This window comes from Nomascus leucogenys, chromosome 12, assembly GCF_006542625.1.
Source record: "Nomascus leucogenys isolate Asia chromosome 12, Asia_NLE_v1, whole genome shotgun sequence".
In the NCBI taxonomy this organism is placed as follows: Eukaryota; Metazoa; Chordata; class Mammalia; order Primates; family Hylobatidae; genus Nomascus; species Nomascus leucogenys.
Genome location: NC_044392.1, coordinates 77,381,864 through 77,399,813, shown reverse-complemented (window position 1 = coordinate 77,399,813; position 17,950 = coordinate 77,381,864). Strand labels below are relative to the sequence as shown.

General features: G+C 35.1%; 1 protein-coding gene across 1 annotated transcript in view; it reads right to left on the bottom strand.

The window, feature by feature from the left end:
• The window catches only part of DPYD (dihydropyrimidine dehydrogenase), an 806,347-nt gene that overhangs the window by 390,326 nt on the left and 398,071 nt on the right, over positions 1-17,950 (bottom strand). The window contains exon 13 of the mRNA XM_003260094.4: positions 7,313-7,528. Coding sequence (XP_003260142.1) covers positions 7,313-7,528 — 216 coding nt within the window. The remainder of the gene's footprint in view (positions 1-7,312; positions 7,529-17,950) is intronic.

The following is a 17,950-nucleotide window of genomic DNA, read 5'->3' as shown; positions in this document are numbered from 1 at the left end:
GAGAACTAGAAAGGGGGCCAGTGTGGCTGGCAAAAAATTGGCATCTGATAACAGCAGATTCACAGAAGCTGTTAAATCAAAATGCTCTCTTGTATTCTCTCTGAAATTGCACATAGAAATATAAAATTTCTGTGCAACTTATATTTCTCCATAGAAAGACAAGCATAGGTGCCACTCTATTTGAAGCAGTGGGTAGAAAGTCCTCAGTGTAAATGCTCAGGCTGAACTCTAAGTCTCTGAAGACATGAATGCAGTCAAACTGCCTTCATTTTAGACATAAAGTAATGTGGTCCAGAGAGGATACATTATGTAAACGCATGATATAGTGGAAATTGCAGGGATTTGTATCAAATAGACCTTGGTTCAAATCCTGACGTGGTGGATTTCAGTGTTTTGATGGGAGGGGCCATTTCCACGCTGTTACAACCTGATCTGGTCTTGTCATGTACCCTAAAGAATGGAACACAATGAAAATTATCTTGTGCAACTTCCAAGCCTTGGCGTCAAGAGGATTTGCAACTTCTCCTCCTGCCTTTTTTGTAGCACTGACAACTTGTGAACAAGTCCAGTGTAGTCTCTTTGAAGATAAGACCATATGGAGATACAGGCCTAGTCATGTCAGCTGAGGACCCAGGCATGTGAGTGAAATCATCCAGGACCAGCCACCAGCCAGCCACCAAACAGTCTGTCAACTGATTGCAAATCCATGAGTGAGAACAACTAATATCATGTGGAGCAAAGGCAAGTCAACCCAGCTGAGCCTTGGCCAGACTGCCAAACTGTAGAAACAAGAGCAGAAAACGTGTTGCTGCTTTTGGTAAGGTGGTCTGATAGGCAGCAATAGGTACATGATGCCGAAATAGGTTACGTCTGCTAGCATAACAAAATATAAAACATGTGGCCCTGGCTTTGGCATTGTGAGGCAGGCAGAGCCTTGAAAAATCAAGAGTAAGATCTTGGTAAAGGCTGGAAGAATGGTGAACAAACTGATAGTAGAGGCTTAAAATATGGTATGAAAATTGTTACTGGAGGTTTGGAAAAGTGGCCTGTATTATGTGGTGACAGAACAATTGGCAAGAACGTCAGCAGTGATAATTTGGAAAACAGAAAGTGAACATAATACATCTCTAGACAGAACACTGAACGTGTTCAGTTGAGTGTTTCTACCCAAGTGTGATAAGGTACTATATGAGAGAAAAGAGCTAAATAAGGCTATATTTAAATTTGCCATGCAAAACAGACAGAATCCAAGGACACACTGGGTCAGGACCTAGGACACACTGGGTCAGAAAATTAACTATTCTTTATATTTGTTCTCTCCTAGACGGAAAAAAGATTCTCAAAATAAAGTACCTTAAAGATCATCTCAAGAATATTGCAGTAAGACAGTTTGTTAAGACTTTAGAAAGACCTAAGGCAGGTCCTAGTAGATTCTCTCAGGGCTTCTAACATTCCTAAAGACATTGTACCACAACGGCAAGGCATATCCAAAAATAAAAGAAATCTGTTTAAAAAGAATTATGGATGTGACTTTGGGCATCAATTTAGTCCTTAATAGATTCAAAATTATGTTAAGAGAGTTTTATGATGATATCACCATGAGTTAGGATTAAAAGAAACAATTCAAAACAAAGAGAGGAATAGGGTGCTATAACGTTATTTGGGCAGGAACAGGCTGACAAAGCTACTCAGCTGTCAACAGGGGCCATCAGCCATTTATGAAACAAACAAACAAACAACAACAACAACAAAAAAACTCAGAGGAGAAAATCAGTAGCCCAGAGATAATCAATAGCTCAGAAGGCAGAGCCAATAGTAGATAGGAACAATGGATTAGGACATCCTTACCAAGGAGCATAAATGGACCCTGATTCTCCATCGCTGGAGCAAGAGGCCCTGAAAACATGTGCCAAACTGAATTTCAAAATTGCTATGGACAAGTGATTGCTATGTGCCTTCCATTTCTCCTGTTTCTAAAGGAGATTTTATCTACTGTGGTTCTCTTGACTGTATCATTTTGTGTTGGGTGTATGGAAGATAGAAAACATGTCTTTCTATATCACAGAATCCTCAATAAAAAGAAACTAAACCCAAATAATCTCATAGGCATTTGGACTTGATGTAGATCATAAGATAATGAACCTTGAGCCTAATGCCATGATTAGATGATATTTTGGGTGTCTTGGAAAGGAGTGGATGCAGTTTACATTTGGGAGGGATGTGAACTGCTCTAACCAGAGGGCAGGTTAGGACTGTTTGCAAAGATGGCTGCAATAATCCTTCCCTACTTGTATGCATGTCCCTTTGTAATGTGGTTTTGCAGTTCTTTTCATCAACAAGCGGATGGTATTTACCTACTTCATCAACATACATTGACTTTGTAACATGCTTTGAAGAAAATACGGAAGTAACACTGTGTAGACTTTGGAGTCTTTGTGTCAAGAGATCTTTCATCTTCCACTCTTGTCCTCCTAGAACACTGCCAGCCTTGTGAAGTAGCCTTATCAAACCTAAACCAGCCACCTTGATAAGACATTGTGAGGCAAGAGAGATTATGAAGAGACAGAGAGAAAAGCTCAGCCATCTCCGCAATTATAGCAGTCTCACATGAGGCTCCAGACACATTAGTGGAACATCTTGATCCCCAGGGATCCCAACAACCAACTGTAAATGCATGATTGAGGCCAGCTGACACCCTGTGAAGTAGGAGAACTGATCATACGCGCTGAGCCCAAATTGCCAACCCACATGACTATAGTCAAATAGATAATTGTTGTCTTAAGTCATGGACAATTTATTTCACTTTCTCAGACTATTATTTCATCTGAAAACAATACTATCTATCTTATAAGCAGATTGTGAGGATTAAATGAAATAACTTATAAAAACATTTAGTCTATACAGCCTAAGCACTGAATATAGGATAGCTAATAATGTGAATAATGATAACTATAACAATGACCTACAATATTACACATGTCCAAGATAGTGATTTAGAAGCAGATTTGGATTAAGACCAGGGCCTCCCAGGCCAAAGTACTTTTCCCCCACACTACACTGCTTCTCCATATTTGTTAGACTTTCTCTAAGGTATTTATTTACTTGTGGAAAACAACAACAACAACAACATTTTATTTTAAATAAACAATTCATTTATATTATTGTTACTCTTATTTATTCCACGACGTATCAGAGGGCAGAACTATATATAAAACATGGATGAAATTTATGAGAAGGCTGATATGAGGTCAATAAAAGGAACATATTTCTAAAACAGATCTTTCTACAGTCATACAGGTTGTATTGCCTTAAAGATGTATATTCCTTGTCACTAAAAGCATTCAAGAACAGGTTACATTTCTTCTCTCAGGACTACCAATACATGCACTTAGAAAGTTAGGCCAGCCGATTTTTATGTATCTTCCTAATATTGTGTGAAACTTGCCCTGTTTTCTCAAAAATTTTCTGCATTTTAAAGGTTTATACAACAACCTAAGTCTTAAACCACAATGTATACATTTAGAAATTTCACTGACATTTTCATTTTTAGACATGTATAGATGCACTACAGAAAAGCAACATAGAATATGAAAATTTTTTAATTGACCTTTTCTCCTTCGATTGAGATCAATACTCAAAACAGTCAATTCTTTTATGTGTTAACTGTCTGTTCATATACTGGGAAAAAAATAAACTCAATATGCTCTTGCCAAAAAAATCTATGTATTCATTTATCCAGTGAATAGTTATGAAACATTTATCAAGCCCTCTCCTATACATTAAGCTTTGTGCTACGGGGTATAAGGTTGTATTTTACAGAAAGAGCTACATAAATACTTTGATGCCAAAAAAAGAGGCTTAAATATTTTCAGTTTTTACTTCTTAGCATTTTATAAGAGAGACCTATTACATGGATACTTATTTACCTAATTTGATACTTATTAAAACAAAATGTATTCATTCGAGATATTTTCATAATTAAAGTGAATCACAAGTTAATCTATGTATAGAGAGGGCTTACAAGTGAAGTGAACTGTTGCTTGGGTTTAGATTTGATTTAGGATAGATATAAATACTTCTTAGTTTATTTATCTGTGTAGTAATAAAGCTATGCAACTTGCAGTTTCATGTTATAGATTTGCAGTAATATAATATGTAGCTCTCTAAGAGAACAAGATTTATGGACAAGATTAATGAAAACAAAATGTTTTTATCTACTTCCTATCAATATAATGTGAACACAGGTCAAGGGGTTATTTTATGTGAAGTCCAAACCATTTCTAATATCCCCTCTTAAACAGATCACTTCTCTGTTTTGTCATGATAATTTAGCTTTAATCAAGCTTGACAGATCGATTTCTCTCCCACCTTTCAAAATTTAAACTTGGAGCCGATATACATTTATATAGAAAAATGATTTCATAACTATATTTTAAATATGACTTTATTATCTTTATAAAACATAAATAGAATCTCAAGAAAAGCAATCTTGTTATTTTGAAACATTCTTGAAAAGACAGATTTGAAGAGGAAGAATATAGTTAATAAAAGCCATTTTTGATGTTATTTAACACAAAAGCAAACAGATCTTTTTATATTTGACATTAAAAATCTGATCATTTGCCTTTTTAAAGAAAGCACATACAGCTTTTATATAGACTGCACAGTAAAGAATAATAATATTTGTTTACTGAGATATCAACTGGCATTTCACTGTAAGTCAATGGTCTATCGGTGCTACAGCGTATTAGACCTTAATCTGGCATCTACAAATGTCAAGAGTATAAAATATATATATATAGAGAGAGGATGAAAATCAAAAGCATGTTCCAAACTCCCAAAAAAATAAAAAAAGGGAAACAAAGTTCACGCAAACATATTTGCTGCAGAAATCAGTGCAATATTCAGCTGTCAATCCAGAAAAACAACGAGGGAGCCACACTGTCAGTAGGACAGGATAATAAAATTTCTAGCAGATGTTCAGTCAGGGCTCTAATTTTTACTGAACTCCCTTGGTAAGCATTTAATTTCTTTATCATATGCAAGCTTGGCAAATTGTACTTCATCAAAATTGTATTGTGAAATATTAATATTTCATATGATAACAAAACCCCATAGAATAACCTTTGTCATATTAAGAGCATCCAAATTTCAAATGTCAAGCTTCTGAATTTTAATACACTTTAAATAGATTCTTCAATTGCCGTAATAAATTATAATAAGGCTAATCTAAATTAGTATACTATAATGTCACAGAAATGTATAGTACATGTAATATTTTAATAGACGTCTTTAGTAAAAGGCTGTGGGGAAAAAAAGTATGTTCATACTACTGAGTTGTATACTACCAACATTTCATCAATAGGAAAACATAGAAATAAACACATAAGATGTAATTATATATTCACAAATTTAATCACTAATTAGGAACCAGATAGGGAAACAAAAAAAGTAGACCTCTATGAGGCAAACGGACTACTCTGCAAAATCACGTACGGAAAATAATCTTTTGTGAAAATGGCATTACATAAGCCCAAGGTGGCTTCATTATTTTTGTCATTGCAATTTTCACAGACATGTTTAAAATAGTCTGCACAATATTTTGTTGTACCCACCATCAAAGTAAGTAAAACTGGGTTTCCAAAAAACCCCGCATGGTTACATTTCATGTGCCAAATTTAATTTCCATTTGTTCATACTCCCCTTTTGAACCAGCATCACAGACTTCTAAATTGATAGATTAAATTCAAATTGGAGGTTTAGAAGGAACTTAGCTTCCACATTTATTTCTGCTGGTGATCCTAATAAAGGCAAGTGCTCCTAGGTTACTGAAAGACGCAGCATCACAAATCAATGCATGTCACCAACAGTGTAAAGACTGATGTCTCTGATTAATCAGAATTCAATTATCGCAAGCGAAGAAAACATCAAATTCAAAGCAGCAAACACCTTTTTTTTCAGCTATAATTCTTCACTTGTGCCCAATTAGCCACCTATTTCGATTTACATATATATTTTTTAATAGCATAACTAATATAGTCAATAAATGCTACCTGAGACTCAGTTTTCTCCAACAGATTAAACATTTGATTATAGCTTCTCAGTAATTCTTAAAGAATCAATTGAAACAAAGACAAATACACTATCAATATTCTGTAAGGTTATAAACTATTGACTCATGATATTCTAAAGCTGAATCTAGTATATTCTGTTACTTTTTACACTTTGTTTAATAAAATATTCAGTTGATTTATTTGAAAAAATAACTTCTCTTTAAATATAAAAAATCTTACGAAGGATTCTTTTCCTGCACTGTTTTTTTTCTAACTTTTGAGAATTCTCTAGATTTTCCTGACCACACTTACACATTGCATCTTGTAAAGCTGTCAGAATAAGACAGCCTTAATGTTTTAGCCATAATAATGCCAGCTATTGATCCTAGTAAGAGGAAAAAGAAAGAGAGAATGTGCTTAATGGGGCATGTTTGTTCTCTATTATTTTCTTTGCCTAAGGATAAAGCTGATTCAAATAATGATACTCTTTTCTTAGTCCTAAATTCACGCATTCATATACATTAATTATTACTACCAGTTAGTATTAAATACATTGAAAGGTTTAGCATTTGTAATTTATCAATAAATGGTCTAAAAATGTTAAAGTCTGTTGTTCTTTTCTAATTGAAAACCATATAAGGATGCAACTCTCTTGTATAAAGCATTTTACTTTGAAAACATGCATTTATATGCTTTGTGTACTTTAAAGACTCAATCTCAACTTTAATACGTAGTTTATTTCCTACTAAGTATAAGATGTCCACTTCTGGTTAAGTACAAAGTCATAATGTTAAATGAAACTCAGGGTATTTGTTTTTGAGAAAGGTTTCTGTATTCCAAATTTATAAAGAATCTATCTTATTACCAATACCAGTAAGTTACACTGAGATTCTTTTCAACATAAATCGAATCCCAGAATTTTGTGCAAACCAAATCGTGTCCCTATCTTTGAGCTGAGGCACCCAAAAACAATCAAACAATTAATAATACAAAAATAAGAGTTTGTGATTATTAAATGAAAAAGTCACTTTTGCAATATTTATATCTTTGTTGCTTCCTAGACAATACCAATGTATGCCTGCCCCTTCTTCCATGGGACAGGAAGGAAGGAAAGGAACTAAAGATTAATGTGTAATGATAGGTCTTGTCAAATAGTTTAATAAGTAGTATTTCTTAGTAAAAAAATCCATTATAATATTTATACCTTAATTAAAATATATGATAGACATTTCTATATGACTTCAATAATATTTTCTTACCTTATCAAGAGAGAAAGTTTTCGTCAGGGCAAAACCCCATCCAGCTTCAAAAGCTCTTCGAATCATTGATGTGCTGGTAGCTGGAGTTGCACTAGCAAGACCAAAAGGATTTATAAACTTCAATCCGGCCATTTCTACACTAATGTCCACCAGATCAATAGGAGTGTAAAAGAGGGGTAGTTCAGGCTTGGCAGAAACGGAAGCTCCATATTGTGACTGCAAAATACAAACCAATAATTGGTTTCATATTACATCTAAATTGTCCATATAATATTTTACAAAAAAAATCACTTTAACACAGCATCCGAATTAATATAGATTACAACAGTCTGTTTACAATGAAAAAAACTGGCAAAAAATCAGTTAGCAGTGAACTGAATTCATATAATATCCCCTTTTAATTTCAAAGGCAGTATGAAGAGTATTAGCAGAAATAAAATCAATTAAATCAACAAACAACTGTATTTAAAACATACTGAGATTCAAATACAAAATGGAATAATTTTAGAATTTTTCTCCCTGGTCCAACCCAGTCTCTTTCTACTTAATTTATGAAAATACCTTTAGTGCTCAGAGATATGGGCAACGGCAGGTCAGGAGGCCTAAATTCAATTTCCAGTAATCTCACTACTGTTTAGGTGATTTTAGGAAAGCCAACTAATATGCCCCTGTCTTTTCTTCTCTATAGTTTTCAGTATAGCAGCAGGAATGCTGCTTGCCTAATTTCTACCTCACAGGAAGACTGGAAAATTCAGGAAATCATAAGCTGCAGGGAGACATTTAATTTGGAAAGTGGGTAGTGTTCTCATGTGCATTATGGGGGTTTGTTCTTTTTTTCTGAAACCAAATAGGTCCCAAATAATTTATGTCAAAATCTTCGACTGGCACTCAAAACTGTAAATTTACCTTTGTTAAATGATCATGGTGATAATGCTTCTTTGCAGGATTATTGGAACGATTTAATAAAAACACTCTTAGCACATGGCACACTGAAACATCATACATAGGTGCTTGCTAAATGTTGTCTCCTTTTCTGACTAGGGAGGTTATTAAAGATTGCATCAGGTCTTTTGTTTGTAAAGTGTCTCTCTCTCTCCATTCCTCCCTCCCCTTCTCTCTCTCTGTTTATCTCCAAAAGACAAGTAACACCGGAAAATATAAAAAGGATGAATTTTCTCAGCCAAAGCAGTTACTGAATGGACAGGGCTAGTTAATTCAAAAGTAGAAATCCTTTCTCTTGCGAATCATCACTCAAAAGAAAAGTTATTTGAGCAGAACTTTAATTTTATAGGAGTGTGTCTTGTGTAGATAAAGATTGCCATGACTTGCATAGAAATTATTTCTGGCCCTCCACCACTTACAATGCAAAGCAAAGTTCACTTAATATGTAAAAAGGCATCAAACTTGTCAATTGAAACACTAATGTGTCTCTGGTACATGCAAAGAGATGCCTGATGGGATCCAGGCTTCAGCTATGGCAGGCACCTTCTCCCAGGGACGTTCTGGGCTTCAAGGCACATTTCTGAATATTGGTTAGTCTGGGTGTGAACCTAATTTTTCTGTCCTCACATAGGACTGCTATACTATTAAAAGGATTATTATTACAAAAGCTACAATGTAAAATATAGGAAATTGGAGGTTAATCTGAGGTGTGTGTATGTATATGTGTCCACATGGATGTTTACAATGACAAAAACTGGCAAAAAGTCAGTTAGCAGTAAACTGAATACATACAATACCATCCTTTTTAAATTTCAAAGGCAGTATGGAGAGTATTATCGATTAAATAAAAAACAAACAACTTTATTTAAAACATACTGAAGTTCAAACACAAAAGGGAATAATTTCAGAATTTTTCTCCTGGTCCCACTAACTAGCCTCTTTGTACTTAATTTATGAAACCTTGCTTGATGGTATTTTCTTAGCTTTGTGTAATCATAATATAAACCGAATCAAGCAAGTTTTAGGGTTAGACTAAAGAAGAATTTCCTGACACTACAGGTTGATTAATATCAGTAAAAGTATAGAAACAACTTCTCTGTCTTAGAAACAACGTTGAGCCAACTTGCCTTTGATACAGCAGAACTACACATGGTCCTACGTATCTGTACTTTACAAGGTGAAATAAGTGACCTTGCAAATATTCTTCTCTTTTTATGGCTGTGGGTTGAAATATCTATTTTTTTCAATCTTACAGATGAATTTTGGTTTGTTCATAATTGTAGCTATATATGGCAGTAGGCAACAGCCCAAGGAGGCAGATATGTACGTGTAGTTCAACTTGCATTGCTTAATTTATGTATTTTAAATAAATAAGTAATTGCTTTGAAATTCTTACAAACATTGCTGCCTTAATACTTAGAAAGAAAATGATTTGGACAAATTTTGCAAGATTTTCCTTAAGCTTCAAAACAAAACAAAAACCAAACACAACAAAGCAAACAATAATAAAATACACACACACACACACACACACACACACAATTCTTTCAAAAGAGAAATACAGCTTCTTATATATTTTTTCTTTTATTCACAAAAGTGCTACTATGTATATGTGTTTATAATATAATCTAAAACCTTCACTTCTCATAGGCAGTCTTTTTTCATACTGTGCAACCCAGGGCTATTTTTAGCTTTGTCTTTGTCGTGCTATAGCAACTCAGTCTGTTCAGCTTCATCATACATCCATGCCCTAATGTACACCTCCTTTTCTGAAATTTAAAAGCCTGTTCCCCCTCTGTACCCTTGCTCAGGGAACTCAAGCATATCTACTTTCAGCTCTCATCACAAGGTTAATTCCTCCCAAATCTCAATTGCAATCTCCAAACTCAGATTTCCAAGAGACTTCAAGGCCTTTGGATGTAGATGCTTTGCTCTTACACTTTAACCTCAACTCTTTTATGTCATCATATTCCCTCCTAATGAATATGTTATCTAGATTTTCAATTTCAGACAATTCTATTTTTCCATTCATCCAGTAGTGTTAGTAAATAACAGATATAAGGAAACAACCTAGGTGTTGAACAATGGGGATAGGTTCCATAATGGTTATATTGTAAAAAGGAATGCTATGCTAGCATCAGAAATGATACAGAAGAAAATAATTTATTGACATGAAAGAGGGTTTATTATGTACAAAGTAAAACAGTGAGTTAATATTATAATATTATATGTAAATTCCAAGTTTTTGGTGGAAAAACATATATATGTATTTTGCTGTATGTTTCTGTTTATCCATCGATCACAAAAGATAAACATCAACATGCTAGGAGAATTATATCTCAGAATCAGAGTTTTAGATGACATTTAATTTTTAAATTTTTGCTTATTATAATTTTCATATTTTCAACAATAAATACAAGTTAATTGACGAGATAGATTTGAAGGTATACTAAAACAATTTTTAAAAGAAGCCATGTGTGTTAGTTCATTTTCACATTGCTGTTAAAGACATGCTCGAAACTGGGCAATTTACAAACATAAGAGGTTTAACTGGACTTACAATTCCATGTGGCTGGGGAAGCCTCACAATCATGGTGGAAGGCAAGGAGGAACAAGTCACATCTTACATGGATGACAGCAGGCAAAGAGGGAGAGCTTATGCAGTGGAACTCCTCTTTTTAAAACCATTAGATCTTGTGAGACTTATTCACTATCATGAGAACAGCACAGGAAAGACCTGCCCCCATGATTCAATTTCCTCCCAACGGGTCCCTCCCACAACACATGAGAATACAAGATGAGATTTGAGTGGGGACACAGTCAAACCATATCACCATGATAGTCTAAAACCCATTAAGTGAAGCTCAAAGTAAAGAGCCTGCTCTTTAGTTTCCTCCATAGAGTGTCCTGAGTCAACTTTTTCAGTTCTATTTATTATTATGTAGAGCTAGAACAATCGAAGAGACTATCTACTTTAAAAGCTTTATTTTACGAAGAGAAAACTAAAGTCAAAGGAGCCTAAATGAATATCTGTAAGTTGCTCAGTTACTGGTAAAGCCACAATAAAATATATAGTTTGCTGTCTTGTTGGCTTATGTTCTTAAGCCACCCCTCAGAAATAAAATGTTTCAATCATTCCTTCTCAAAAATACTTTATGCCTCCCTACCTCTGCACTTTTCACATTCCATCTTTCTTCTCCATCTGCTGAAAATTACCCATTCTAAAGTTCTTCCCTTGTCATTATAGAGAAATTATTTTATCTGAGACACTTATAGATCACAAAAGTATAATTATTTTAATTTATTAATTACTTTGAAAATATTTGGTTATATGTTTAAGTACTAAAATGCATTAACTTCCCCATATTTTTCACGAAACCAACTTAAAATTTCTTTGCATGGCATAGTCTGATTCTTTTATAACATAGTGCCAATATACCTGTTAGACTCAGTTATTAATGTTCATATAGAACTATTTTCATTCATTTATTTATTCAGCCGGTATTTGTTAAGAACTTGGGGTTAAAAAGATGAACAAAACAGACAAGGTCTCTGACATTTATATGCAAAAAAATACAAATAAATCTACCACCTACCACCAAACAAACACAAAATTTAAACTACCAATAGTTCATCACATGGTTACATGTATTTTACCTGCCTAAAATACAAATAAATCTAAGACTTTACTCATGCAATAAACTCTTCATAATCCTTCCAAACTCAACTGATTCATTCAAGCATATACTTGTTGGGACATTTCCTTACTACCATCTATACACTTTTCTGAAATAGCTACCTCTTTTTTATTTACTATTCCACAATTTTACGTTAGTATTATTCTTTGAGTTCTGGGATACATGTGCACAATGTGCAGTTTTGTTACATAGGTATACAGATGCTATGGTGGTTTGCTACACCCATCAACCAGTCATCTACATTAGGTATTTCTCCTAATGCTATCCTTCCCCTAACCCCCCACTCCCCAGTGTGTGATGTTCCCCTCCCTGTGTTCATGTGTTCTCATTGTTCAACTCCCACTTATAAGTGAGAATATGTGGTGTTTGGTTCTCTGTTCCTGTGTTAGTTTGCTGGGAATGGTGGTTTCCAGCTTCATCCATGTCCCTGCAAAGGACATGAACTAATCCCTTTTGGAGGCTGCATAGTATTCCATGGTATATATGTGCCACATTTTCTTTATCTAGTCTACCACTCATGGGCATTTGGGTTGGTTCCAAGTCTTTGCAATTGTGAATAGTGCTGCAATAAACATGTGTGTGCATATCTCTTTACAGTAGAATGATTTATAATCCTTTGGGTATATATCCAGTCATGGGATTGCTGGGTCAAATGGTATTTCTGGTTCTAGATCCTTGAGGAATCGCCACACTGTCTTCCACAATGGTTGAACTAATTTACACTCCCACCAACAGTGTAAAAGTGTTATTTCTCCACATCCTCTCCAGCATCTGTTGTTTCCTGACTTTTTAATTATCATCATGCTAACTGGCATGAGACAGTATCTCATTGTGGTTTTGATTTGCATTTCTCTAATGACCAGTGATGATGACCTTTTTTTCATGTTTGTTGGCTGCACAAATGTCTTCTGACAAACAAGAGAGCCAAATCATGAGTGAACTCCTATTCACAATTGCTACAAAGAGAATAAAATACCTAGAAACACAACTTACAAGGAATGTGAAGGACTTCTTCAAGGAGAACTACAAACCGCTGCTCAAGGAAATAAGAGAGGACACAAACAAATGGAAAAACATTTCCACGGATAGGAAGAATCAATATCATGAAAATGGCTATACTGCCCAAAGTAATTTACAGATTCAATGCTATCCCCATCAAGCTACCAATGACTTTCTTCAGAGAATTAGAAAAAACCACTTTAAATTTCATATGGAATCAAAAAAGAGCCTGTATAGCCAACACAATCCTAAGCAAAAAGAACAAAGCTGGAGGCATCACTCTATCTGACTTCAAACTATACTACAAGGCTACAGTAACCAAAACAGCATGGTACTGGTACCAAAACAGAGATACAGACCAATGGAACAGAACAGAGCCCTCAGAAATAATATCACACATCTACAAATATCTGATCTATGACAAACCTGACAAAAGCAAGAAATGGGGAAAGGATTCCCTATTTAATAAATGGTGTTGGTAAAACTGGTTAGCCATATGCAGAAAATTGAAACTGGACCCCTTCCTTACACCTTATACAAAAAATAACTCAAGATGGATTAAAGACTTAAATGTAAGACCTAAAACCATAAAAACTCTAAAAGAAAACCTAGGCAAATACCTCAGGACATAGGCATGGGCAAAGACTTCATGACTAAAACACCAAGAGCAATGGCAACAAAAGCCAAAATTGACAAATGGGATCTAATTAAACTAAAGAGCTTCTACATATCAAAAGAAACTATCATCAGAGTCAACAGGCAACCTACAGAACAGGAGAAGATTTCTATAATCTATCCATCTGACAAAGGGCTAATATCCAGAATCTACAAAGAACTTAAACAAACTTACAAGAAAACAAACAAACAACCCCATCAAAAAGTGGATGAAGGGCATGAACAGACACTTCTCAAAAGAAGACATTTATGCGGCTATTCCACAGTTTAAAATATGCTGCTACTCAGCTGTCATCATAGTCGGTACATGTTAATTTTCTCTTCAGAAACAACATAAGCTCCTTGAGGACAGTGACCAAACATATCTTAACCAAATTATTATCTCCATTGCAATTAAAAATATGCACGTATGTCAGGCGCAGTGGCTCACACCTGTAATCCCAGCACTTTGGGAGGCTGAGGTGGGCGGATCATGAGGTCAGGAGATCGAGACCATCCTGGCTATGGTGAAACCCCATCTCTACTAAAAATACAAAAAATTAGCTGGGCATAGTGGCGGGCACCTGTAGTCCCAGCTACTCGGGAGGCTGAGGCAGGAGAATGGCATGAACCCAGGAGGTAGATCTTGCAGTGTGCCGAGATCATGCCACTGCACTCCAGCCTGGGCAACAAGCGAGAGTCCGTCACGAAAAAAAAAAATGCATCTATATAAAATACTTATTCTTGAAGGCAATTCTTTCCTCTGTAGAGATACAGATAAATAAAATCACCTTTTCACATGGCATTCCTCAAGTATATTTTGCAGAACTAACATATACTTCCTACATCTCTTTTTTTTCTCTAGGCTAAACATTTTTATCTTTAATAATTATTTTTAATACAAAATATTTTTAGTATTCTAGTTATCCTTTGTTAGATATCTCATTTACCTATATGCTATGAAATTGAGGAATCCGCTAACATAGTTGAGAAGGTTAAAAATGAGAACTTGAATTTTTGCCATTTCCCTCCTTCCCTTCCCATTGTAAAGCAAGAATCATTTTATAACCTGGACATCATCATGACCTCTTTGATTGTTCAAAATACACTCAATGAAAACTAAAGAAAACTACAAAAGGAAAAGAAGCTGAAGTCCTAAAGAACTGAGATGAGAATGGTAAAAATGGAGATTAAGGAAAAGCTAAATGTCCAAGTTTTAGAGTGTAAAGATAAAGAGTAACCTTTCCTTTTTAGAAGTCCTTCCTAGACATAAGAGAAATTGAAAATAACAAGGATGTCTAAAGACTATTTATTTAAAGTTTGCTTTTTTCACCCTTAGAGTTTTTGGGGGGAGGCTGAGTAAAGGTTTTATTCACTTACAATAAAATTTCTAAAAATTAACTCCATGACAAGTGTAGACCATCAGGAGTCCCAAATATATATGCGTTACACTTAATTTTTTTCATTTCATTGTCATCTGCAAATTCCTTCAACGTTCTTTACTACATACAGAATAAAGCAGAACCTCAGCATTATATAATCCCAATTGTCATCTGGACCCTTCTCCCTCCCCAACCTTTCTAATCTCATCTCCTACCCCTCCTTCAAAATATTTTTTGCTTCCACTTATTGAACTAGTTATAATTTCTCAAATAAAACAATATCATTAATGCATCTTTGCATTTTGGCTTTTGATTTTTGTTTTTGCTTAGAATGTTCTTTCCTGCTGGCGTTAATGCTTTGAAAATTCCAACTAAGCCTTCAAAAGTCAGTCCCGTTGTCCTCTCCACTAAAAATCCTCCTTGTGTGTGAAAAAGGGAGACAGAGGGGGAAATGATAAACTATCATTTAATGCGTATAGTGTTTTAGTTTTGCAAGGTAAAAAAGTTCTGGAGAAACATGATGTATGTGCTTAATGCCACTGGAACTGTACACTTAAAGATGTCTAAGATGGCAAATTTTATATTATGTATGTTTTATCACAGTTTAACCATAATTATTTTAAACTAAAAAAAAAAAAAAGTCTAGGAAGCCTCTTGACAGAAGATATTGCAAAGGTGTAGTGAAGGCCAAGGGTTGAAGTTTTAAAACCTAAACTGTGTAACAGGCTCTGTAAAGGGGAGAAAGCCAAGAAACTTATGGTCAAGTTGAAACTCTCAAACTGCAGGAATATAGTCATTGGGGTCCCTTAGATGCAGAAAAGAAAATTAACTACAGTGAGGTATGTTTGTGTTTCACATAAGAAAGAATTTTGAAATAGAGTTGTCCATTAGGGGGAGGGTCTGTCCTGGGAGATGTGAGCTCATTTCCATTGGATATGACTCAGATTATCTATTAGTCATGCCATGGGTGTGAAGTTGGAGCTAGATAACCTTTAGGATATTTTCCAAGCCCTAATTCCATGACTTTGTGATCATTATCACCATAAACTCTGAAGTCTTGGCTGGGCACCTTTTCCACAAGGGGCTTGTGGTAAAGTGTAGAACAACCAACTCAGAAAAGGCCTATTCAAAAATCAGAACTAGTCATGGTCTAAGATATATTCCCACAAAGTTCTGAGGCCAAGATAACTTACCAATATATAACCTAAGAATGTTTCTGGATGTTTCAGTTACTGAGCATCCAGGAAGCCTCACCTCTGGACATTGTGTGTTAATCATCTCTTTTTCTTTCTTTTTTTGAAAATAGTCTGTATCCATCATCAAACACCCCTAGGATGTTATCCCTTCTTGATGGACACATTACAGTTTATTCGGGATATAATTTACACCCCCAAATTTCTATCCCTAACTCAGACCTCTCCTCTGATTAGATTACTGCAATCAGTTGGATATTTCTGATTTGTATTTTAAACTTATTACGCTTGAATATTTATTAGGCATTTTAAACTGAAAACCCCTGATGCAAATTTTCTGCACCAAACCTGCTTCTTCTACAGCCTTGCCCATTTCAATGAATGGCAACTGTATCCTTCCAATACCTTTGGCCAAAAACCTTACAATCATTTGTGCCTTTTCTTTTACACCTTACAGCCAGTCTGTCAGAAAAATCTACTGTCTCTTTTTCCAAATATATTACATTTCTCATCTCCACTACTACCTCCTGGTCTAAGCATGGTTCTCTCTCACTGAATTTACCACAATAACCTTTTAACTCATCCCTTTGCTTCATGTTTCAGTCTTTTCCAGCACAGGAACCACAGTAGGCTGATGATTCCTACTCAATGTTTATGGTGAATGATTGTGGTGATGGTTACACGACTCCATACATCAGTCGAAACTCATCAAATGGTACAATGGAAATTGGCAAATGTTATTATATACAAATCATATTGCAGTACAGCTGATGAAAACAGAAAAGAAAGAAAGAAAAAAAAACCTCCTCAGCTTCCCACAAGCAAAGCTGCTTCCTAATCATACTCTGTACTTGTTTGCTTACATATATGCTACCTCCCGCTTGATTTAATTTCAGCCCCTAGCATAAGACTTGGCAGAGATACTCAACATATTTACTGAATGTATTAGACTAGTGACCTTGGGTACTTAGTGTCTTTTTCAAATTAGTTCCCAGTAAGGTGATAATCAGTTTAGATGAAATAATCATTAGCTTTATTCCAAATCTATAAAAGCCCATTATTCTGATTCTAATGTAGAGTGGCATTCAAGCTCTGGAAGATTGCAGATTTTAGGCCAGTCTCTCCAAGAGCCATCTAGTGGGAAGAGTAAGTAATTGCCCTGGGTAATTAAGAGTGTGTGTGTGTGTGTGTGTGTGTGTGTGTGTGTGTGTGTGTGTGTGTGTGTGTGTGTGATTCTATACTTCAGTCACATTAAATGACATAAAGATTCACCAACATCACACTTTTGCCAAGGTCTTGCCTAAAATAGAGCATTTTTCTCCCTTCTGGAATTCTGACTTCCAATTTAGAACGAAATCCTTTGGTAGGAAGTAACGAATTGGCCTCAGATACTTATCATGAGTTACAGGAGGATCTCATGAAACTCATGCAGAAATTCAGCCAGGCCTCCAGAAGAGCTGGGAATTCTCGAGGAAAGTAAGAAGACTTTTCGTGCTTTGTCCTCTTTCTTTCTAGCACAGCTACTTTATTCTTCCCCCTCTTCCAATTGGCTTCCTCTATTTCTTTATCCAGAATGATTAATATTGTGTAGGTCTAGCCCAGTCATTTTTTACTCTATACTTACGAGAAACACGTAGAGAGTTTTAAAAATTATGATGTCTAGGCCAGGTACCTTCCTACTAATTATATCAGAATCCCTTGGAGGGGGACTCAAATAATTGTATTTTTAAAAATATTTTAAAAATCCCTCCAAGAAATTACACAGAGCAT